The sequence below is a fragment of the Carettochelys insculpta genome, chromosome 31, assembly GCF_033958435.1.
Source record: "Carettochelys insculpta isolate YL-2023 chromosome 31, ASM3395843v1, whole genome shotgun sequence".
Classification (NCBI taxonomy): domain Eukaryota; kingdom Metazoa; phylum Chordata; order Testudines; family Carettochelyidae; genus Carettochelys; species Carettochelys insculpta.
The window spans coordinates 4,070,066-4,094,661 of NC_134167.1; the positions used below are offsets into that span (position 1 = coordinate 4,070,066).

At 55.0% G+C, this 24,596-nt stretch overlaps 1 protein-coding gene across 3 annotated transcripts; it reads right to left on the bottom strand.

Annotated features, from left to right (window-relative positions):
• On the bottom strand, positions 1–24,128 carry SLC39A14 (solute carrier family 39 member 14). Of its 3 annotated transcripts, XM_074981721.1 has the most exons (10): positions 24,052–24,128; positions 19,968–20,068; positions 12,801–13,082; positions 11,828–12,014; positions 6,423–6,592; positions 4,769–4,891; positions 3,901–4,086; positions 3,365–3,572; positions 2,215–2,399; positions 1–1,635 (listed from the first exon to the last, which is right to left on the bottom strand). In XM_074981721.1, the coding sequence occupies exons 3-10, from the start codon at positions 13,065–13,067 to the stop codon at positions 1,489–1,491; spliced, it is 1,473 nt and encodes a 490-aa protein (XP_074837822.1). In that variant the 5' UTR covers positions 13,068–13,082; positions 19,968–20,068; positions 24,052–24,128; the 3' UTR covers positions 1–1,488. The 3 variants fall into 3 exon arrangements, with proteins under 3 accessions (XP_074837822.1, XP_074837823.1, XP_074837821.1); XM_074981722.1 differs by lacking the exon at positions 19,968–20,068 and having other exon boundaries at positions 3,928–4,086; positions 24,052–24,127; XM_074981720.1 differs by lacking the exon at positions 19,968–20,068 and having other exon boundaries at positions 24,052–24,127.
• Between the last annotated feature and the right edge of the window lie 468 nt (positions 24,129–24,596).

Consider the following 24,596-nt stretch of genomic DNA (forward strand, 5'->3'; position numbering starts at 1 on the left):
ATACCTTTATCTTCATTCCCAAATCCTGCCACTGCTGAGGCTGGGCTATAGCTCTACAGAATGCCCTAGGACCCTGCACCTCACAGAAAACGACAGCGTGTTTTTTAGAAAAAAAAAAACGTGCAACTCAGCATTATCAGTGTGTAAAACCAGACAGGCAATTCCAAGTGAACCTGGTCACAGTGTAAGGATCACTCTAGCAGGAAGCCCTGAGACACTGGCTCCAGCACCTCCCCGGTCTGAATGCAGCTGCCATGTGCTTCCCTTGCAATGGTGGGATCCTGCAGACTCTCTGCTTCATGGCTCCTCTCCAAGCGCCCAGTTGGGATGAAGGGATCTAAGCCCTTTCCCTCTTTGCGGGGGAATCCTGGAAGAGGCAACAGTGTTTGGCTACTCTACCGCCTGGAAGCCACTCCTCCCAAGTGTCCATGACAGTAACTCTGACCTGCAGATGCTACTATATAGTTCATTAAACCCCTAGAGGAGCAGCACAACTTGTCCCCAAAAAGCCAGTCTGATCGCATGTCAAATACTTCTCCTACCCACTTGTCTTGAATGCTGCCTGTGTAGTGAGCTGGAAAAGGCGCAAGCAGCAACAGCTGCGACTGACTAGCAGGAGGGCAGTGAAACCAAGGAGGCCCGTCCAGTTCAGCATCCACTACCTGCGCCAGGAAAGGACAGATTCCCACACAGCAGCAGGATACATTCTTGCTCATCCTTCTCCCTGTGGAACCTTCCCAGACCCTCTTCACCCATCTTTTGCGCTCCGACCCTTCCCTCCAGCCCAGCACGCTCTGCAGAGATTTGACACGTGATGCTGGCATTTGGAGGGAGGAGAGCCTCTCAAACAGTCCTCTTGGCTGATGTCTAGGTCCAAACGGCAGGCATGCTCCCCGGGCTAATGGGAAACACCAGCCACCTGCAAACCCAGAAGGTGGAGGCTACAGGTAGTGTGTCAATACCGGGGCTGTCCCAAAACCCTTTCCTCTGACTCGCAGCTATTCCCATATTCTGCATTTCCATTGCCCAAGGAGAGGAGTATGAGGGACAGACTGGTAACAAGCCTAATCACTGCTTCTGCTTCTGGCCTCCTGTCCAGAGCTGACATCTCATCCATCCCGCATCTGCGGCCACCTCAAGAAGATGGACAGAAGCAATGTCCAGGACTGGAGCTCTTGGATGAGGACAATGCGGCCTGAAAGCAACCACTGAGCCCTGCTTTCCAGATCCTCACACACCTCCTTCCCAGGGGAGTCCCTCTGATGCGAGGAGAGGAGAGGAAGGGATGCTACACTGGAAACAGGTCCTTGGATCACTTTAGATCTTGGGAAAGGAGCTTCATCAGCCCACGCCGGATATAACTGATACAAAACCTATGGAAGTTTTAATAGAAATGCCTCTTTTCTGTAGTGTTCCCGCAGTGCAGATGCCTCATTCAGGTGCCATCAGTCCTGCAGGTGGGAAAGCCCAGACAAACCAGGAGTGTCCCTACCCTAACTGGATCTGGCCTGAGAACATGGTGAGCAGCAACATAATAATGAATCCTGTCAGCAGCCCTGCGTTCTGGATAGCGAAGGCGATCAAGGTGCTGCCATTCCGCTCGTCCTCCTGGCTCACTTCATTCATCTCAGGGAACTGAGAAAAGAATTGTAATGCTTCAGCCGTGGAAGTTCACCACCCTCCAGTCCCCCCGTCAATTTGCACCTCCAGATCCTGGCACTGTCGCTCCCTATCTATTATTAGGCATTCATTTAGGTAGAGCTGTTCACAATCACAGCCAAGAGTTCCTGACCTGACCCTCTCGAGCCCTGCTAGGTGGAGATCTGCTAAATGTACACCTCCAAGTGCTCTGGCTATTGGCTAGCTACACACCCTGCATTTGGTGAGCAGGAGCAAATAACCACCTGCCATATGTTCTAGTCTCAGAGATACTTCTCACTCACACAGGCCAGTCAACACCCACCCTCAAAATCAGCCAGACGCCCCAGTGAGAGAAGCTGGAAGGGAAGCCTGGCATACCGCACATGGTGTTACAGCACGTTGCCAGGAGGTAAGTCCTCTTAGTAAGCAGAGCTCTGCAGCCTTGAGGCTTTGCAGTCCAAACATAATCCCAAAAGAGGCTCATCAACACGTACTGCCAGTAGTTACTGCTGATCTGGTTCCTCCCTGCCACCCGCCCTCAGTCCAGCCGCCCTCGGCTCCTGTCGGATTTACCATATCAGCTAGTGCAATGTAGAGGAACATCCCACCAGCGAGGGCAAAGATCCAGTTGGCAGAGAAGTGGCTGCCAGCCAGGATCCCAAAGGCCAGTCCTAGGTAGCAGCAGCAGGCTGAGATGAAGTTGAAGAAGAGCGCCTGCTGGATGGTCATGCCGGCATTCAGCAGGATGACGAAATCACCTGCAAAGGAGAGGACAATGTAAGGGGCGGAGGAGACAGACAGCTACACGTGACCGTCAGCAGGATGGACGCAGCAGCAAACTCCTGCCCAAATCAGCATCCCACAGGAGAGCAGCACTTGGCAATTAGGCCTATTCACTGGGGTGTCTAAGTGCATGCAGAACTCTAGGCATGTAAGTAGCTCCACTGAATTCGAAGTCAGTGGGACTATTCAAATGCTCACATGCTCAACCATCTTTCTGAATCAAGGCCATATATCATAAATAATACCACCCCCTTGCTCTTACAGAGCATCTCTAGCCACAGAGTTCAAAGTGCTTTAAAAGAGAGAGTAGGGTATCATTATCCTGTTTGAGACCCAGGGAAGCAGAAGTACAGAGAAGGGAAATGAGTGCTCTAAGGTCACTCGGTGAGCTAGCTTCAAAGCCAGGAATAGAATCCAGCTCCTTCTAACGCCTGGAGCAGCGCCATACCCACTGCAGGATAGTGCTCAAGAAGCAGCATTGATGCAAGAATGTGGACACGCTTGTGCAAGGGAACCAAAACTCTGCAACGCTGAAACTGGCCGATTCACCAGGTGTCCGAGGTCTACGCCTATTCCCACGTATACCTCTCTGCATTCAAACACACCCCAGGGAACACACCTAGAGGGGTTTTACCAGATGTCTCCCCACCTAAATTTAATCATAAACGCCCAGGATTTTCAGAACAGATCACACCATGTGATTTAACAGCTTGTCCACCTGGGTTCATACTGTTTTACATATCACCCCCCACCACATACTTCTGTTTCAACAGCTGAGACGCTGGTACATTTTGTTGAAGGTTGAAAGCAAATGGTGAAATAAATTCACATTAAACAAGCATTTTAACATTTTCCTTAAGAAGGACTCAAGCAGGTGCTTCAATACTTAGGTGCATCGGGACCACATTCAGTTAAGGTGTACAGCTGAAGAGCCAAGTACCCAGCTCGTGGGGGAACTCCTCGCAGAGAATGGCCACGGAAGTGCTAATCCCTTGGAAGACAGACACTGTGAAGGAGGCACCGATGGCCAAGCCATCAATGAAGTTGTGCAGGCCGTCACTCAGGGTAATCATCCAGGCCAGTGTGCCAATGTCAGAGTATCGCACACCCTTCAGCCAATAGCATGCACTCTGGGAAGCCTGCAGGTCCTGCAAGAGAGCACCGAAAGTCATATGCGAACCCCACTGGCTGGGTCACCAACCCACACCAGACTGGCCAACTCCACCTGTCTTACTGTGCTGCCCAGTGCTATGCCCACCAATGTTCCTTCTCGGGTTTTTTTCACCCATGTGCAGAATGAGTTTTGCTATGTGAGCCAAGGCATGTTGCTGGCTGTGGGTGCTCTGCTAATCAGCTGAGCAACATTTGCATCTCTTCCGGGAGGCTGCCAAGCGCTCAGCTTACAGAGAATACAGCGATTGCCCATTAAGACAACCACTGTTACTCAAAAGAGCCCCAGGACTCACTGGCACTAACCTGGACAGACAGAGAGCCCATGATCACCTTCTCATCCACCGAGGGGTTCTTGCATTCCAGCTCACTGTTCCTGAGAGGGATCATGTGATCCATGTCCCCATTCTGCAGTTTTTCAGTGACCCCTTCTTCCTGGTCCTTCTTGGAGGGGAGGGTCTCTGGGCTGTAGTGGCTGTGGCCATGATGGTGCTGGAAGGACACAAAGCTTTGGCCACAGGCTGCATGTGTGCATTTAGTCACTTGTACATTTCCGGCTCATCAACGTCTGTGGCACGCTGATTATTTTAGCTTTCCCACTAACTAGAACAGGAAACCTCACAGAGGTGGCGATGCTGAATCTGACTAAAACCACTAGGAAACTAAAGTCTCTTTGCTTATTAAAGCCCAGCATCATAATTGTACATTTGCATGACATCTTTCATCCCCAAGCTTTTCTATGTCTTTGCCCCCTGTGTGTACACACACACACACACACACACACACACACACACACAAAGTTGCTTCTGGGATGGCACAGGACAGCTTTTAGGGTGGATCAGGAGATGGAAGAAACACATCATTCCCAAATGCCTCCTACTCCCCACTCTTCTGTTGAAAATATAGCTCTCCCCCAATGTAAAAAAGGAACCACTGCTTGTTATACATAGATCTGAGCCGTCCCATGCACGTTCAGGGATTTAAGAGGCAGGAAAGCAGGCAGCTTTTCCAGAGTGCACCAAGTCAAGGGCCCAGTGCAGATTGAGGTTCCACTCCCAACTGAAAAACATCCTTGTGAAAAATGGAACTTTGAATATGGCACCAGAGCAAACCCCTTGGGCAGCACCAGCCTCTGGGAATGCTAATTCAATGTCCCTCTCACCCTCCACCTCACCTGGTCTTTCTGCTTGAGAAGCATCTTCAGGATTTTCTCTGTGAAGAAGAACAGATAAAAGCCCCCAAAGACCACTGCAGATTTGGAGACATAATAATCCTCCTGAGGGTTGAATCCAAAGGCCTGCAGAGAAGTGGCAAGAGCGGAAGGTTTGAGAGCCAGGAACTCCGACAGCGCCCCTTGTCTCCTGGATCTCTCGGTACAGGGGCAGCAGAGCAGCCCTTGTTAGTATTTTCTCCTCCCTCCCCAGCGAATGCTTCACACAGCCCATTGTGCAAAACCACTGCATGTTAAGAGGAAATGTCTTCCTGCCCCTAGATCTAACCAGCTCGTCCCCTGATGCATGAGGCGTATTAGCGCATCTGGTTTTTATCTCACAACAGCGTCACTGCAGATCCTACTCACGTTCTTCCAAATGTCTGGTACATCTATAAATCTCACTTGGCTACTCAGCTTGATATCCTGTGGCTATGAATTCCAGAGGCTAATTACGCAATTGCACTACTTTAACTCTATCGGTCTTCACATTCATTGTCCCTCCTCTCACACGTCAGGTTTGAACATAAACACAGTCCCAGTAACCATCATTAACGGACCTCTCCTTTCCACTTTGAGCCCAGACCAGAGAAGCAACTGCCCAGCTTCCACAGAGCTGAGTGCCCCAATGATCCCGGACCAGGCAGCTGCCTAAGGCTTTTCTGGACAATAGCACACCACTTTTCTCAGCTTCCTCATTTCTGGCATGCGCAGAAGGTGTTTGGCCCATGGGCTGGGGATCCTCCTATCTCAAAGGCCAGACTGTCTAAGCCACTTCTCACAACAAACTCACCACTGAGACTGCAACCTGGAGCATATCCACTCTTGGCCAGCATGAGCACTAAGGGGCACCCCCAGGCAGCTAAGATTTCCCTCAGCTTGGCGTCTTCTCTCCACTCCATCTGCTCTCTACCACAAAAGCAACTGCCATCAAGCCTGGCTTTGCTCACAATCCAAGCCACTCCTGTGCACTGCTTGAGAATGGCCTAGTCTAGGCTTCAAAGTTCGGTTGCCATAGCTACATCAGCCTGGGGTGTGGAAAGAAAAAAAAACCACAGCTAGGCTGAGCTAACCACCCATGGACAAATGTTTTTTTTGACACAACAGCTGTAGCTCAGGCAGCCATCATTACTACAGCAGTGGAAAACCCCTTCCCTTGGTGTGCGCTGCATCTATGCTACGGGGTTATGTCAGCAGAATTATGAAGCCACAGCTGTATGGATCTGGTCTCCATACTGTGGCCACACCCCAAGGCTTTGAAGTCCTCTGAGCAGTGCTAGAGCCATGGCCAGACACCTCACTCCAGCAGGTAAGTAAAGACCATCAGTGCCACTGTAGTTTGGCACAAAGGCAAGGTGGAAGTGGCTTGCCTGTGGTCAGGCTGGCAATGAGCTAGGAGTGTAATACAATCCATCCCCACAACAGAATTAAGCCTTGCTGTTGGGCCTGCAACATTTCCACCACCAGACACAAACCAGGCAGGACTGAATCTCTGCCTGCCTGCAAACTTCACTTGTGTTTCTCCTCAAGTTCCACCACCTTCTCCTCAAGCCTGGGAGCGCAGACAGACAGACAGACTGACACAGACACGCAACAGACCCGAAGGCCCTCGCCGTACCTCGGGGATGAGCTGGAAGAGGGCATTGGAGTAGAGAGTGCCAATCGCCAGAGCTATGAAGTAGAGGAGCAGCCGCTTGTAAAAGGTCTTCTTCATGAAGGGCACCACGCTGGCTCCCACCAAGGAGCAGAGGGAGATGACGGTCACGCAGAGGAAACCGTAACCCCAGACTGCAGCGCGTGTACCAGTCCCACCCCCGTTACACCACAGAGGGTGGGAGAGTCCAGGGAAATCAAAAACAGGAGAGCAAAGAAGGGAATCCACACCACGGGGCGGGGGGGAAGGAAGGGAGGAGAAAAGGGGACATTCGTTAGTGATTTCATATCAATCTGGAATTGGCTCAGGAAGGCCAGAATCAAACGGTACTAGATGGCTCTGGAAGTCTGGCATGCCGGCCCCTTTGATGAGGGCAGGGTTGTGGCTGGACCGCTCCAGGAAATGTCAGTCAGCAGAGCGGTGGTGACCAACTGCACAACAGATGGACTAGAGGTGGGATTCTCCCCTTGGGGAAGCAGGGACTTGGGTGAAGGAAGGAGATTCCTCATCCTAACAGAGCCTTACAGTAAAGCAAACAGTCCCAGAATGGAGGCCAGCTTGGGGCAGAAAGTTGTGACATCGATTTTGGAAAGAGAAAAATAAAATCAGGCCTGTGCTCCCACAGGCACGCTTCCGGGGTGACCTGGTCAGACTCCCAGTGCTATTCCCAGGGGCTGAAGGCCCCTTTAAGAGGAGGGGAGGTATGTCAGAGTTCCAGCATCCCATGAAGCACCTCAGTTTTACAAACAGCATCTTGTACACTCCACCCGCATCGCTCAGCTGAGCCTCTTCCTCCGGCGCACACCTAGCGCGAGCATCTCTGGTGCAGCCGAACACCTGACATGAGGAGGGAAGCCAAGCGCTCTGCCCAGTGCACAGGAGGCCCTTCCAACCTCCTCGATTAACCTACATTTACATCCCATGCCATGGGCGCGCCCCTGCAACATGACACCATGGGGGTGGAGTGTACGCCACCGTTTCAGTTCCCGTCAGATCAGCACACAAGGCATTTTGTTTAAGAGAAAAATACAAGAAAGTTACAGTTCTGGAGCTGAACTACACCTCCCCAAGTCCCACAAACAAGGGGTTCCCTCAGCCTCTGACTTAGGGGCAGGGTAACATCCCTTGGCTGCATGGGCCATGCAGGGCGCTACAGAGGCCTCCCAGGTTGGGTCGTGCCAAACATGAAATGTACTAGCTTTATTTTAGTTTGGGGATGGGTGCAAGAGAAACAAGCACCAGTTCTGCTGTTCTCAGTTCTCTCCGCTTGCCAACAGGCAGCTAAATGAAACAGCCAGGAGTCTCCGCATGCTGGAGCGCTGGCAAGGAAGGGTGAGATTAGATCCCTTCTGGGCAGCTGAATGCCCACACGTACCCCAATGGCACAGCAGCCCTGAGGAAGGGTCGCTCCAGTGAGAAACTGAGATTTTATTTTACTTCCGTGACTCCCGGGCTGGAAGTTTGAGAGCTGAATGGGTTTGAGGTCCCTGAACAGCTGGACCTGGCTGAGAACAACATGCTACCAGAAAGCAGGACACTGGAGGAGCATGTGCTTCGAACACTTGATTGTAAAGCATGAGGGAGTATTATTTAGCTCCAGAATTGTGCAATTAAAACAAAAATCAATTTGTAATGTATCTGGCAAGCCCATCAGGGCACCAGGAAACCGCACTTTGCATAGATCCTTCCAGGTCTCTGCCGCTAGGAGAAAGCGGGGATCACAAGGCAGGAGGAGTATCTGGTGCATTTGAATCCTCTGCTCCTTCCATTCCTTCCTCTCTTTCACACCCCTGACTTGCGAGCCTCTGGGACACCCCTACCCTGAGGACACTGCACAGGAAGCTTCCAGGTCACAGCCTGAGGGACTTGAACATGCTTGGTCTATGCTTGGTGTCACTCAGCATGAGGTGGGTTTGGAAAATCCTCGCCTCTGCAACCAAGGCTGACCGCAACACAAAGAGAGAGGTTTTTACTATTACCATCTGCTCTGCAAGCAGAGATCCGAGGGAACTAGGATCACCAAACCAGGGGGTCCAGAGGGAGCGCTATGAGCCCACCACGCAGGAGTCTTCTCCCTCCTGAGCTAGGATCCCCACCAGCTGCAGCTACATGGCAGTGCTGTTCCGAGAGAGGCTGCAAGCCACCAGGAAGGAAGGAGGAAGCAGGGGAGCGTGACACAGGGCTCCCCATGCTGCCTGAACACCAAATTTGAACCCTGAAGAGACCACGTGACGTTTCCTGGTACTCTGAGGAGCAAGAGAGTCCTAGAGAGCCCCTGGGCAGGAGGTCAGCATGGAAAAGAAGTTTCGCTGGGCCATGGGGAAACCTGTTGGGCTGGGCTGGGCACACCAGCAGGAGAGCCAGCCCCCGGAGACAGAGGGAAGGGCAGGGTGTGTTCTACTGCACCTCTGGGATCAGCTGGAGGAGAGCGTTAGAGAGCAGCGTCCCGATGGAGAGCGCGATGAAATAAGTGAGGACCCGTCTGAAAAAGGCCTTTTTGGTGCAGGGCACGATGAAGATTCCAAGGAGGGAGCCCAGGTTAACCAGGGACACACTGAGGAAGCCAAAGCCCCACACTGTGGAATGAGAAGAAATGAGGGCTGGATTACCAAGGCTATTGGGCGTGGGGAGGGCCTGAGGCCAGCTCTGGCGACAGCTGGGCAGGGAAGGCCAAGGGAGCCAAGCCTCACTGTGGAGCGGGCAGTGCCGTGACAGAGGGTTGCTCCCATCCACTGTGCTGCTGGGGAGGGGGGACAGTTACAGGGCGTGGGAATAACCTGAGTTAACAGCTCTCCATGTCTCGGAATTGCTTTAAAGGGCGCACGCAGTCACTGCGCTCCAGGTGCTGCTCCCGGCGGTAACCCACGAACAGGCTGGAGGAAGCGAGGCAGAGCCAGGGCCGCTCGTGTGCAGAGAGGAGAACGGGAGGCGCCAGCCAGCATTCTAACCAGGAGTTCCCGAGATGATCACGGGGTGCTCCGATGGGGGCACCATTCGGACACCAGGGTCACTTCTGATGTTACAGGTCCCCCCCGGAAGGTTAACCTAGGGCTCTCCTTTGGGGCTGTGTCTGTACAGCACCTACCATAATTCGAACCCTGGGCACCCTAGCAGGCGGGGAAATGCTCCTCAGAGCAAGCACATGTTGTTTGCCTGAACTCTCCCGTAACTGCCACATGATGGCTGGCATTCTAGTCTTCAGTCTGTCCCACAGCGATACCGCATGGCCACTGAGATAGCTACTGCAGTCCACTCGGAGCTGACAGTATTTCACGGAATCACAGGGCTGGAAGGGACCTCAGGAGGTCATCTAGTCCAGCCCCCTGCCCAAAGCAGGAGCAACCCCCACTAAGTCATCCCAGCCAGGACCTTGTCAAGCTGGGACTTAGAAACCTCCAGGGATGGAGAGTCCACCACCTCTCTAGGCAACGCATTCCAGTGCTTCATCCCCTGCCTGGTGAAGCAGTGTTTCCTAATATCCAACCTACACCTCTCCCTCTGTAAGTTCAGACCGTTACCCCTTGTTCTGCCATCTGTCACCACTGAGAACAGCCTCTCTCCATTCTCTTTAGAGCTCCCCTTCAGGAAGCTGAAGGCTGCTACCACCTTTCAGGTGTTGGCAAAAATTCAATTAATGTAATCCCTTTGTAATGTACTTGGGATGAACTGGGCAGTAAAAACCCATGTTATTTATTAACCTGCAACCGGATCCTCTAGACTAGAAAAGAAAAACCAGGCGCTGCTGAGCTGAATTAACCTGGAACAAATGTGAGGGAGAGCGAGTGAGAGAGAGTGTGTGTGCGCGCGTGTGGCTGAAGGAACTGGGACTCCGTTACAACTTACTGAGGGGACTGCACTGTGTGTGCTCTGACAATGGAGCAAGAGCACAAACTGCTCTGGGAACTCCAGTCACGTACCCTGACAGCAAATTCTCTCCCCTGCGTCCCACTATGGCTCTCTCTCAGCCCTGCTCTGCCGTGGGTAGGGAAGGGCACGGCAGCCACAACAGGCTGCAGACACTAACACTGCAGTGTTTTTTCGGGAATCAGCAAGAAAATGACACAGGGGAAACACTATCAGGGTTCCAAGCTGCCCCTGGAAAGTTAACTTTTCACAGTTATCACAAGCAAAAGGTCTTCCCCTGCCTACCATGGAGGGTCTTCGGAATGGCCTACCAAGAGCAGCTAATCCAGCTGCAGCAGACAGACTGAAGAACAGCGTGCCATCCCTCCCCTGGCAGCTGCGGGCGAGTTCCGGGGAGTAGCATTGCTCAGCTGAGAATTTGCTCAGCACACTAGGGCTCTGGTGCTTTTTCTTCCATACTGAGGTGCAGAGGGGTAATTTTGTTGGGGTCTCTCTGGTTCCAAACACCTGCTCCAAAGCCATCAACAGGGGTAGCACTATCGTGTGTTTCAACAGCGTCAGTCATCCCAAAGCGCTGCATTCTCAGGCAGGGCTCCTGGGACGGAGTAAGGTTGCCCCAGAGATTATACCTTGGAAAACCATGGTGGCGGAGGGAGGAGTCAGCGTGTGACTTCCCCAGGGCCAAACAGCGAGTTGGGGCAGAGCCTGGAATAAAGCCAGGAGGCCCAAGTCCTAGTTCATCATCCTCAGCTGAGAAATTTTGCTTTTTTCTGTAGTGTAACACAGCTGGGATATCCCCTCTGCCATCTAGCGCAGTGGGCTAGCACTGAGCAAGCTGCCCCATCATGAGCGGCAAGCCGATTTCAGCTTTGACTCAGAGAGCACCTTCCTAGGGCTGCCTCTTGGAAAAGCAAGGGTTTAATGTAGAAACCAAGCCCCGCTGCCTGGGATCTCTGTCCCCACAACTCCCGCGTGCACAGGGAATTAGTTCACACTGGGCTGGCTCAGGGTATGAAAGCTGCACTAACAGCATGCACCTGGGATAGCGGTGCCCTGTTTCAAGTTACTCCCTGGTATACAAGCAACAGGGCTTGGCGCATGCTTGCTGTGTGGCTCTCTGGCTTGGTACCCCATGCTCCTTTGCCTCGCCAAGTGCATTGTTACTGCTCGCTGTGGGATGTCTAGTGAAGCCAGCAGAATTCACCCTCCATCCCGGGGTTCCTCTCTGTCTGGGCAGGCTAGCATGATTTTCTCACAGAGGTTAGCCAAAGACACAGCTTGGGACATGCTGCACAGTGCTTAGGCCCAGGGCTGAGAAGAAAGGGTTAGACCCAGGTGCTAGCACATTAGTTCCAGCCTATGTCCCATTTCTCCAGAGGGGAGCGAGAAAACCCCTCAGAGCCCTGCACTCAAGAGCACGACTCAGAAGTCTCCTGCTCCAGTAAACCCTCTATAGTGAATGCAGGTCCCGGGCCCCTCTGCAGCCCCACGGGCTGTCTGTTCACCTTCCGCTGAGCTGGGCTTCCCCTCTTCCGTCTGCTCATTCTCCTCGTTTTCCAGGTTCTCTGCTGTGCATGCCTGAGACTCCAGCTGCTGCAGGATGGTCGGGCAAAACGCCTGGAACTCTCTCGGGCCCACCCGGGCCCCCTCGCTCAGGTTGTGGGCGGCGAAGAGCTCCGAGGAGCTGAAGCACTGAGGTGGGGAAAGAGACCTTGAGTACTCCCCAGTTAGGTTCTGCCATCTGGCATGGCAATATCATGGACCTCCCCAGAGCGCTCTCTGGTTGCATCCTCCATCCCTGTCCAGCACACGCGCACCTACCCACCCACCAGCTCCTCCCTGGAGCACTGCAGGTGGGACCCTAGCTCCTCTGCAGGTTCCCAGACCCTACCCAGAGCTGCTTTCCCCAGAGCTGCCCTGACAATGATCTGCACACAGAAGCACTATCCTGCCCCCACCACCACAGCAGTTCTGCTGGGTCTGTTCCCCGACACCTGCCCCCTGCCCAAGAGCCACACTTCCCTCCTCTGCCCCAGTGGCTCCCAGCGAGCAGAACACAGCAGGGATGGGCACGGAGGAAAACAGGCTGATTCAGCCGGGCAGCTGCAGTCACCCGGCAGACCTCACACTAACTCCCTGTGTGGCTGGCACTGGGCCCTTATGACAAGGGTTCCCCCTAACTGTCTCCACGCATGGGGAGAATAAATTTTATTCTGTGAACTGAGGCATGTGTGATGTGCACCACCAATAGAAACACACGCTGCCGCCTGTGGGTACCCTGCTAATCAGCTGGGTACCACCTGACTCTCCCCTGGGCAGCCACCCAAGTGCTCAGCTTACAGAGCACGCGGTCCATCTGACAGGCCAGTCCAAACAAGCTTAGTGCATGCCTGGAGCCAGCGAGCTCCGTGTCAACGAAGGGAGGAAGGAAGCAGCATGCCAAGCTGGGGCCACCCAGGAATTCATGCGGCACGTTACCCGTGAGAGGTTCCTGCGCTGCGGCTCCAACCGGGAGATGTTCTCATGGCCCACCCCCACGTCGAAGTGATTCAGCAGGCCCTTGAGCTGCTGCAGGGTCAGCGCATCGTTCTCGCCGTACCGCTGCAGGAGAGCCCGCAGGAAGGAAGCTGCGGTGACGGTGGGCTGCGGCGAGGAGTCTGTGCCAGCCTGCGCCAGGCAGGACATGCCCAGGAGGCAGAGCAGCATCACCAGCAGCTGGCATCTGAGACTCACACCCAGGATCATGATGAGCTGGCAGTCCTGCAAAAGGAGACAGAGGCTATGGTTGACTTCAGTGCTCCCCACAGCCCTGCTATGAAGGGCTCTGCCCCACACAGCCCCTTACAACACCCCTGGCTGCTGGACTGAAAGGGCACAGGCGGCCTCGCTGCCAAGGCATTCAGCCAGTCCTTGGTTGGGCATGTCCACCCCAGCAAGCACGCCTGGCAACACAGGTGCTGCAAGTAGGGGGCTGCTGCGCACCCCCCAGCTTGAAGGGGTTTGCAGTACATTCAGGGTTTCCAGTACGGTTCAACAGTGCTCAGCAGCCCCACTATACACACTGTGCCAGTACCTCTGCCTGGCTATCCCAGCCTCTACCAAGGGCACATCCACACTTACCGGATGATCAACAGCCACCGCATCCATCTCTCTCTAGCGAGTCCCCGCCAAATCGACCCATCAGGGCTCCACCATCAACCCTGGTACTCTTGGCTGTCGCGGGGAGGCACGACAAATCGATTTCCGACACATCGACGGCAGCTGTGCAATTCACGTAGCTGGCGTTGTGCATCAAACCGATTTTTCGATAATGTGCCCCCAGCTGTGAGGCTGAGGGAGGCCACCCTGCACCCTGTGAAGCTCTGCCCAGCAGGGGGCAGCAGATTTCCTCCACAGCCAAACACACGGCACGCCGGCTCAAGCTCCCGACCTGAGAGGGGCCCAAGCTTACGGGTGGAAGTTGGACAGACTCTGCCAGGTTCCCAGTGCAAGCACCAGCCAGAGGAAAGGCACACAGACCCTCTCCCTCCCTGCATCTGCAATCAGACCAGGGGCCTGCTCTGCACCAGCAACTGTGCCAGCCAGGAATTCTCCAGGTGGACCCTGCCAGCAAAGCAGCTCTACCACATGGCCCAGCCCCCAAGGGTGGCAGCTGCCAGCGCTGCCAGGAAAGACTCTGCTTGCTGAACTGCAGCATGGGAGGCGCTGAAGTGGAAAGGACAGGGAGGCTGTGGGGCTGCTATCAAGGGACTCCGGGGAGGTTGCATCAGGTCAATATGTCTAAGGGAGAAAACCATCATCCACACAGATGGGCAGGGACTTTAGCAGAGGATCCCAGCGTGCCAGAGGGGCTGGGGACACAGGCAAGGCCTCCTTCCCCGCACAATGCTTCACAGCAGCCAGGAGCTGGGAACGGGGGTGATGCACAGTCCCGGCTGCAGAGCCACTTCCAGATCTGCTGGCTACGGGGCTGGGTTTGTCCCTGGGGCATCTAGACAGGGCTCTAGACACCCGCTTCCCTGGCATGGCACGAGGTAGTCAGCATTACCGCTAGTGTTTGGCCTGTGGGGAAACCGAGGCACAGAGCACCCCTGACTGCCCCGAGCCTCTGAGGGACTCTCTGTCTGACTTGGGAATTGTCCCTGTACCAGACAGCACCGCCTGTCTGATGGCATCAGGCCCCTCCATATCAGAGTGACCGCACCCCCACCCTGAGGCCAGTTACTGTCACTGCCTACTCTGGCACTGGGTGACACAGGTGCAGGCCTCAGACACCCCAGACAAGGGTTCAAACCCCGCACCCGTGAACAGGTGGGAGGCTTGGAGCCAAAGCCCTCAGCATGCGCGGCTTCGTGGGAACGAGGGGAGTAGGCTGTGGCCACCTCCTTGGAGCTGTCTGCGAAGCAGCAGGAGGATGCAGCAGCTTGAGAAATAAGATGCTGTGCTCACTATGTTACATTCTATAATATAATTACACAACATACAATAAAACCCTGATATGCTTAACATAATTCCAAGTTGAACCACACCCCAGTGGCCTCTCCCCTGGGCAGAGGCTTTGTGTATTTATATTTACGTGGCCCTGGGCCACTACGCTTGCGTACCCATGAAATCAAGAAAACTGGGTTCCCGTAGCACTGGGCAGCACCCGCTCTGCCAGACAACGTGCCTGCAGGCGAGCCTAAGAACTGCCAGCCTGGATCAGCCCTGTGTACCCATCTAATCTGGCATCAGGTCTCTGGCTGTGGCTAATACCAGCTGAATCAGCAGAAGGTTCGAGCGCCCTGCAGAAGGCAGTCCCAGAAATACCTGCTGTGTGGGGGAGTTTGAGCATCTGAACCCCATCCAGGCTCTTCTTAGAAACCAGTTATAAATATTCCTGACCAAGGCCAGTGCCCTGTTAACTGCCAGGGCAGTCACCAGCCCATGCACTCCGACCTACCCTAACCAACAGGCCGTGCAGTAGGTGATGTCTCAGGTGCCCAGTGAAGTCCCTCTGGCGTGAAGGGGGACACAGCAGCCCTGCTAAACCGGAGCGGCAGCAGCATTTTTCCTCAGTGGGGCTGACAGTTTCACCAGCTGTGTTCTGCATGGCAAATCTCTCCAGGGTAAAGCCTCCTGAGAGCAACAGGGGGCTGATCCAGCTGCATCTGCTCCAGGGGAACTGAGCAGCCAAGCAGCAGTTCTGCAAAAAAGGACCTGGGGATCACAGTGGGTGAGAGGCTGGATACGAGCCGACAGCGTGTCCTTGCAGCCAAGAAGGCTAATGGCATGCTGGGGTCATTAGTAGGAGCATTGCCAGCAGATCGAGGGAAGTGATTGTTCCCCTTTATCTGGCACTGGCGAGGCCACATCTGGAGTATTGTGTCCAGTTCTGGGCCCCCCATTACAAAAAGGATATGGACGCACTGGAGAGAGTCCAGAGGAGGGCAATAAAAGTGATCGGGGGCTGGAGCACATGACCTAGGCGGAGAGATTTGGGCTTATTTAGTTATAGAAGAGAAGGGGAGGTCCGATTTGATAGCAGCCATCCACGACCTGAAAGAGGATGGAGAGGGGCTGCTCTCAGTGGTGGCAGATGACAGAACAAGGAGTGATCGTCTCAAGGTGTGGCGAGGGGGTGATCTAGGCTGGATATTGGTAAAACTGTTTTGCTAGGAATGTGGTGAAAGCCTAGAGAAGCGGTGGAACCTCCTTCCCTAGAGGACTTCAAGTCCCAGCTTAACAAGGTCCGGGCTGTGATGATTTAGTTGAGGTTGGTCCTGCTTTGGGCAGGGGAATGAACTCTATGGCCTTCTGAGGTCCCTTCCAACCCTAGGATTAAGCCTCCAAATAAATTCACCAGGCTGAGAAATGGAAGACTCCTTCTCCAGCCCCAGGACACAGCAGCCACTGGGCTGCTTGCTGCAATCCGGGGACAAGGCTCTGGCTTGCGCTTCTGCCCAGGACTGCTGCGCTGGACCGTTTCCATGGCAGGGGAAGTTGTGCCTTGGGGACGCAAGCACACTGTGCCTCTGAGACCATAGCAAGGGAAAACCTTGGTGCCAGGGAGCACTGGACACGCTCTCCAGGAAGGTCAGCTGCACACTCCTCTACTTGGACGCTGCCAGATTTCCCGCCCCCTCCCCAGACCTCACGCCACCTGCTGCTGAAGCAGACGTTGGCATCGGGGTAGCAGCTCATCCACCAGCGGGGACCCTGTGTTTTAGCAAGTGGGACATCCTAGCCACCAAGCCCAAGGAAAAGCTGCTCTGAGTCCAGCTGTGGGAATAGCTATTTTCAGAGCTCTGGACTTCCACAAGCTATGTCACCTCTCCAACAGGAGGCTGGCGAAGCAGATAAAGCTTCAGCCTAGAACTCAGTAGACCCAGGTTCAATTACCAGCTCAGGCACATGTGGGCTGCCAGACCTTTGGCAAGTCACTTAACCTTGCTCTCCATCAGCTCCCCACGTGTAACAGGGAGAACAGCCCTACCGGGGTGATGTTAGAATAAGTGCATTAAAGACTGAAATGCTTTTGACAAAGACGACTGCAAGGTCCAGGGGTGGGTAATTCGCTATGGGGGCCTTTGAGAGGGCTTGTATTTAGCCCAGGCTGACAGTGATGCAAAGTCACTCACTCCCTTCCGGCAGCGGTGGTGAGCCCCTGGTGGAATGTGGTGGGGTGAGGGAGACAAGCCGAGAGGCCAAAGACAGAACGGGGCCTGGGGACCGAACTCCTTTCCCCTCCCATAGTGCTGTCTGTCCCTGCTCTGCATAGGGCGCTGGGGCAGGGCTTCACACCAGCATTACAGTCATTTAGACACAATGTGCCCTAACTTCTTCCATCCAGGGCAGAATAAGTTTTGTTGTATACACCGAGGCATGTGCAGAAGTACACCACCTAGAAAAATGCACCCTGCCAGCTGTGGGCGCTCTGCCAGTCAGCTGGGCGGCACCTGACTCTCTCCTGGATGGCCGCCCAAGCACTCGGCTTCCAGGGAGCACTGCTCAGATGCTGATTTTTGCTGCTTTGCTAACAGCCACCCAGTCCCTCGTTGGCAACCTCTGGTGGAATTGTGTCCCTGCTCCCACACCCCAGACCCCTAACCTTATTCCAAGCAGACCTCTGCTGATTCGTGTGTTACAGACTTTGGTCTCCGCTAGGAGTTGACCCAAGACATTTTTGGACCCTACCCAACCAAATGTTCTGAAAACAAAAGTTTGGCGGGAGCCATATTTGGCCTGGCAAGGCCCCTCCCAATGGGCCTGTGTGATGGGGTTCTGGGGTCCCCAATGCTCTGCACCCTGTTTGCAGGCAGGAGAGTCTCTCACTCAGCAGGAAAACAGCAGGTTTATTAGCCGATAGGACACAGCGTCGTACAGAGGAGTCAGTACAGCAGGCAGAGACAGCCAGTTCAATCCATGTTGGGGAGAGGAGGCCCCGAGGGGCCCCCAGAGCTGGGGCCTTGCCCCCTCCTTTGTCTCTCTCTCCCAGCCCAGACTAACTGCTTCCAACTCCCAGTTCCAATTTAAACCCCTCAGGCTCCACCTCCTCCTTTGTCTGCAGTACAAAGGTGTTACCTGGTTGTCAGGGTTACCCTCAGCAGGAGCCCCACACCCTCTGTGAGCCACTCACACACACACAGGTATTCCCCACTCCATCACAGCCTGCTTGGCAAGAAGTCTTCCCAGACCCACACACTGACTGGGGCTGGGTGAGAGCAGCAGAGGCTGTGCTGTGGAGAGCTAACCATAGCAAGGCAAACCCAGGCACCCGCAGCCATCGTTATGCCACATCCAGCAGTTTCCCAGTAAGAGGGGATCGACATTCTCGCAGTCTCAGGGGCTTAGGGCAACTCTGAAACCTTTGTTTTTTCAAAAGCGCCAGGAATTCCTGGGACGGAATTGACCTACGAGGTTTTAGCAAGGGCTGCGGGGTTGGGGTAACGTGGCCAGTTAACCCTTCCCCTCCCAAATCCTGAAAAAGGCAACACATCAGAAAGCAGGACAGCACTGACTTCAGGATGTGCTGTACATCACCAAGCTCCCTTGGCTCTGCTGTGCTGGTGCTGCCCTGCCTCAGAGCACCTTGCTGCTTTAGAGAGTCGGGGCCAGGGCCTGGTAAAAATCTGCAGCACACAGCCAGGAGAGGGTCGCTAGAAGTACAGCCCCGCCTGACCACAGGCTCACCTTTGGGGGGATGAGGCGTGACAAAGCTGCAACCCCTGTTTCCACATGGGTTTCGAACGAGGCCTGAAAGCCTGAGAAGGGAAGAATTTCCACAGGTTTCCTGTCTCCCCACCACCCCACACTCAGTGACCAGCTATTTCCAGCCCCTCAACCCAAAGCCAGTCACAGAGCACAGGGACTGACTAACTACCATGGCCGCTCACACCAGCGGTTCAAAGACACAGTACCAGAACAACAGGAGCGTAAAACCCAGCACTCACCTGCTCACCTCAGAATCTTCTCCCCAAGCCCAGCAGAGAGGGGCTGGTTCAGACCCTGAAGCGAGTAGCTGAAACCCCCGGTAGATTTCTAGCCTTGTTTCCGTCCCATTCAGAGATGTCTCATCCTTAAACATCTACTTCCTCTCTCAGCTGCCTGCAGTGACGCACCGGCTTGTTTCCCTGAATGGTGGCAGCTGGTGAGAACCCCATCAGCATGTAGGAGTAAGTCATGTTGTTACTTCTCAAGGTGAGTTTCATTAGACAACACCTTGTTAGGTCCTTCTGCCGGGCCTCATAATGCTGCAGTTCTAGCTAACCCGTGAGTGTTTGTCTCCACTGCAAACGAAGACACCTCTCCGTCCTTTCCCAGATTAAGTATATGTCAACATCTCCAGCTCTAGCATGCCCGCCACAACTAACTTCCTGCCAGACTCAAAACTGACCTCCTAAGTCATCTGCTCTGTAAGTACAGTACGTGTCTTACACGAACTGCTGAAGAAATTTTAAACACATGCCACAAAAAAATCCATCTTCCCAGAAGTCTGAGCTGTTGGCGTTCACGGAAACTATGAGCATGGCATTGCGATCACGCCACTCCCAGGTTTCTCTTGGCCGGCTCTGCATCCGGAGTGGCAGACGCAGGACAAGGAATATTCAAATGCAGGAAAAGTTATAGCCCTGCTCTCTGAACAGTCTAAAAATGACAGTTGCTAAGCAATACATATGCCTCGTCCTTCCCTGCTAGCACTGCTCTGTGCTTCTTCCCTTTGGGTGATTACCACGTGAGAGCTGCCCCCAGGTAAGGCCACCACACACATCAAGCCCAGAACCACACCTGTGGCTGACCTCAGCACAATTTACTTCCCAGTAAAACTGAAGTGCCTGCCCTTCGTTGGGAACGCACATGTCCCGTAACCACTGCAAGACATGGGCACATCAGAGAAGCAGTCAGGGAGGGACTGGTCACAGCACAGCACCAGGTTTACATGTGGTCTCAAAGGCAGAGGGTCAGGGTTCAGTCGCACTCTGAAGTTGCCGGCTGATAATTAGATCCTGTTGTCAGAGTGTGGAGCTCATTCCCCTCAAGTCAGGGGGAGATCTGGAGGGCTGGTGGTGAAGAGACCAAGGATGGCAGGGACCACAGGGAGCCTAAAGGAAGCTGATGGGTCACAGAAGCATGGACAGGGAATGGTAAGGCACGCGGCGTACCCACCCTGTGGAGACTTCACTTTCCAGGGATGACAGGCGTTCGGCAGTCAGTCTGAAAGGACCCTTCCGGCAAACCACCACAGACTCCCAGGACAGCAAGAATGGCTGCAAAATAACATGAGGTTCTTCTGACGCAGGGTTTGCAACATTCTGAATGCTGCACCTTGTGCAGTCGTGACCTAGGAAATGCCGTCAAAGGACAAGAGGCACCGTGAGAGGGTGATGCAGAATCTTCTTGCAGTTAGATGGGCTCTGCCATCCCAGTACGCCATCAAACTGAGCATGGCCTTTGCTAGCCGGCGAAGCTGTGAACCTTTAGGAAACGCAGGAAAAATACCCTAGCTCCCCATGCCAAAGAGGTTCAGACTGCGTTTCTGGGGATCTAATCCCTTCCTTGTCATTCCTGTAGGGCTAGTAACACGTCCCATGCAGGACACCTGGCACAGAGCATGCGGGAACAGGTTTATAGCGCAGATCCCATGTGTGATTAGACATCACCCATGCTGCTGCAAGGTGACAACGGCTACAGAAATCCAGGGGGATCCCAATTCAAGATTTATTTCCCTATGCCTGGAGGAATCAGCCTACACCTGTCCCTATTCTAAACAGGTCGAAGCTCCCTAATCCAGCGCCTCTGGGTCCTGACTGGTGCCAGACAAGATAATTTGCCAGATCATGGGAGCTCAATATTCTCCAGCAGCATTACCAACACTCCCATTGATTATTGGGCTCTTAGAAGACATTTGGGAGGTAAATTACAGCTAAATAACAGCACAGAACACTGAGAGCCACAACTGGTGGTGGCAAACAAACTTTACGGGACTGTCAGAAGTTCGTGACCGTGACCATGATAAATGGCCATCCAGCTAGCTAAAATCACAGTGGATGCTGCCCAGTCAGAGAGTTCTGGAGTAGAGAGGTTCAACCTGTACTTAATTTTGCAGCCATTCAGAGAGGGGCAAGACACAACAGAAGGCCTCTTGGGAAGAGCCCAGGAGATGAAGAAAACTACAGTCCAAGCGCTTGGGATGAAAAGAAGTTGCAGGTATGGAGCATCCATTCCTGAGCACAGGGAGTGAAGTATTTCCATTGCTTGCTGGAGACCAGAGCAGCCCAGCTGCCAGTGTGCAAAGGCTACAAGAGATATCCCGAACAACTAGCAGAAACCAGCTCCCGCCTTCTCGCGCATTCAGAAATCTCCTGCGAGGACAGAACAGGCATGGTACCAGCTCATCTCATGTGAACCTTCTCCACGCCCACCAGAGACTGACCTCTGGCTGCAGCCTCTGTTTGGTTCAACACGGCCTGGCCTCTGGCCCCTCCTGGAGCTCTCTGGCCAGGCATGCTCTTGAGAGTCCACTGGGCTTTCCCTCATTCGCTGACATTACTTTTGAACAGATGGCGAAGGAGGCCCGAGTCACAATCGGGTCAGGTCTCGGCCCCGAGCACCTGGACAAGGCTCGGTCCCAATACCTGGGATATGACACAGTCCAAAACAGGGCAGGGGTAACACGTGACCGGCTTGGACCCGGAGAGCAACATGAAATGCCATTTGAAACTTCCAGCGGAGGGGTAGTGGGGGAGAAGCCACTGCCGCTTTTGCTGAAACAAGGTCAAGAGGACACACTTGCCATGTGCCTAGCCACTCCCTTCCTGCTTTGAGCTAAGCCTTCTGACTACTCAGCCCCTCCAGCCCTGATGTTTCCAGCCCACTTTTCCTCCCAGAGAGGGGCTGGAAAGGGAAGCGTAACACAACCACTGGTAGTACAGCAGCTCTGCCCCACGCTGCAGGCCTGCTTCTAAGCTCCCCAGCGTATATTCTCTCTCCGCACCATGGCTTGCTGCAACCATAAAGTCGTGTGCAACATGCCACACACTCACACCACATGCACAACAGGGCACACAGAAACACTCTCCAGAAGTAGGTCTGCTCACAACAGTACTGCAGGCAGTCTTGTAATGACACCACTGTACCACCTACTGGGCACAGGCAGCCCTGGCTGAACAGCTCTTGGCTGTTCAGTTATGACCTACATGCCTTCTCTTTCAAACAGAGGGTCCTGGATGGCACAGGATGGTGGGTCTCACTCCAGTTCCTCACAGGCAGGTGTCCAGACAGCAACCATCGGAGACAATAATTAATTCTCCTGTTGGCCGTCTGCCCACAGAAGACCAGGACTGGATGGCACACCAGCTTCCCTAGGCCTTGCATATTGCTTTTCACCTACAGACATAACAGTCCTTCACAAGCAAGGGAGAAGAGCAAACAAGCAAACAGGACGTCCCCACTACCAGCACCGTCCCTGGGGTTTTGCACAGATGGAGCTTTGACAGCGACCTGGACTTCACTGCATTTTTGCTATTCATTTCACTGCCTGGAGCCATTTTCCCAGTCTCAATGCCACACAGGCCAAGTGGCAAGGCAGGGAAAGTTGTGGTAGGAGAGCACAAGGAAAAGGGCTGAGCAATTACAACACTTCCACCATGGGCTGTGCAGATGCCATGCACCGGCTCTCAACCCACCTGCAAGGTAACCCTCCCGCCTCCTGTGCCACAGACAACGAGAGATGTGCACAGGCACAAAGGAGGAGTCAGTGGTAGCAGCAGGGATCAAACCTGAGAGTCCAGACCCTCAGCCCTCCTCCCAGAGCTAAGCAGCACATGCGTCAGAGGGCTGCAGCCCCAGCCAAGCAGGACAGCCCTACTTGGTGCTAGGGTACCACCTGGGCTTTATCGTCCAGTGCAATATCTGGCTGCTAGCAGTGCCCAGTCCTCCAGGGGAAGGAGATTTATTCCTGACACCCACAAGGCACACGTGCAGTGTGAACAGTCCACCCATGTCCCTGATCTCCCCAAGGTGTCTCTGTCTGCCTTACAAGAGCCTTCCAGCCAACCCAATGTCCATCAATTACATCTGCTCCCTGCAAGTCCCTGCCAGGCCTTGATATCAGCTGTCTCCCAAGCCCTCTGCCTCCCTTACCTTCTCTCAAAGCCATCACTACCCCCGAGGCCAGCAGAGCCCTTTTCCACACCCATAACAGCCTCTTTCCCCTGCCCCTGGATTCTCTGGCTACCAGGCCCTGCTGTCTCCTGAGTGCTCAGCTCCCTGCTCAGACTCCCCGATAACACTGACGCACCCCAGCCCAAGCGCCTTCCACTTGGCCCAGGGGTACACCACTCCCTCGCCGCCACTGTGATACCACCCCATTCCTAGCTCCCTCAGCACCGGCCCTGGGGTCCGTCACAGCAACTGGGCACTACCAACCCACCTCAGCAGCACCATCACACCCAGCTCACACCCTCCCCCACCCGATGACCCCCCATTCTCTCTCCCTACACCCTGCACACTCACCCACAGATCCTGAGCCCTCATTTCAGCTAGTGCCAGGACCTGTAGATCCCCAAACCCCTCCGCCCAGCACCCCATGAGCCTCCACCCCCCCTGCTTCGACTCCCCAACAACCCCACTGCCCCCACCCAGCAGCCCCAGTGCCCTGCCCGAGAGCACTACAAATCCCCAGTGTCTCTGCCCAGCACCCCGACTCCCCAACACCTCTTCCCAGCACCCCCAGTGCCTCTACCCAACAACCTGACATCCTCATGTTCTCAGCCCAGCACCCCAGTGCCCTGTTCTCAGCACCCCTGCCCCTGCTGCCTCCACCCAGGAACCCAGCACCGCCCTGCTTCTGTCCAGCACCCCCGTGCCCTGTTCTCAGCACCCCTGCCCCTGCTGCCTCCACCCAGGAACCCAGCACCGCCCTGCTTCTGTCCGGCACCCCCGTGCCCTGTTCTCAGCACCCCTGCCCCTGCTGCCTCCACCCAGGAACCCAGCACCGCCCTGCTTCTGTCCAGCACCCCCGTGCCCTGCCCCACACCGCCTCTGCCCAGCACCCTCCTGCCCAGCCTCCCAGCAACCCCCGACCCCCACCGCCTCCGCCTAGCACCGCCGTATCCTGCCCCCCACTGTCTCTGCCCAGCACCCTGCTCCCCAGCACCCCTAACGCCGCTGCCGCTACCAGGCACCCCCAATGGCCTGACTCCCGCACCCCACGCGGCCCTGACCGCCCGGTCCCGACCCGGGCCCTCACCTGCCGGCGCGCCCCGCGGCGATGTGCGCTCGGCCCCGAGCCCGACCCGTCGCAGCTCCGCGATCCCCACGGCCCCGCTCAGGCTGCACGCCCCCCGCTGCGCACGCTCAGTCCAAGGGCAGACCCCGGCGGCTCCGCCTCCAGAACGCAACCATTGGCCAGCGCCCCACGTCGATGGACAGGGCCACGCCTCCGCCGGCTCCGCGACACGCCCCGGTGGCGGGCCAGGAGCACCACGTGGCACACGGGGCGGGCGGGCTGCGCTCTCGGGGCGCTGTGGCGCGGACCAGGCAGCGAGCGTGAAAAATGCGGCCGGGCGCCGGGAGTCGGCGCCTCTGTAAGAGCAAGAGCCCCTAATTCGGGGCCTGCCCCTGTAAAACTGGGACACCCGGCCGGAGGCGGGGGCGAGAGAGACGCTGCTGGAGCACCGAGCACAGGGAGCGCCTGGGTGCCTCTGCAAAGCCGGTCACAAACACGGGGCTCCCAAATACGCGTGGCTTGGCACCAAAGGGTGTGCTGACTGCGTGTGAAAGAGCCGGCCCTGG

Bases quoted from the DNA above. Each gene is read 5' to 3' on its own strand.
- SLC39A14 (XM_074981721.1), bottom strand. From the start codon at position 13,067: ATGATCCTGGGTGTGAGTCTCAGATGCCAGCTGCTGGTGATGCTGCTC. The intron at 6,593-11,827 runs GTGAACAGACAG...CACGCGCTGCAG, and splicing joins GAAGCCCAGCTCAGCGGAAG to TCTGGGGTTACGGTTTCCTC. The intron at 4,087-4,768 runs GTGAGGTGGAGG...GTGTCCTTCCAG, and splicing joins TTCTCAAGCAGAAAGACCAG to CACCATCATGGCCACAGCCA.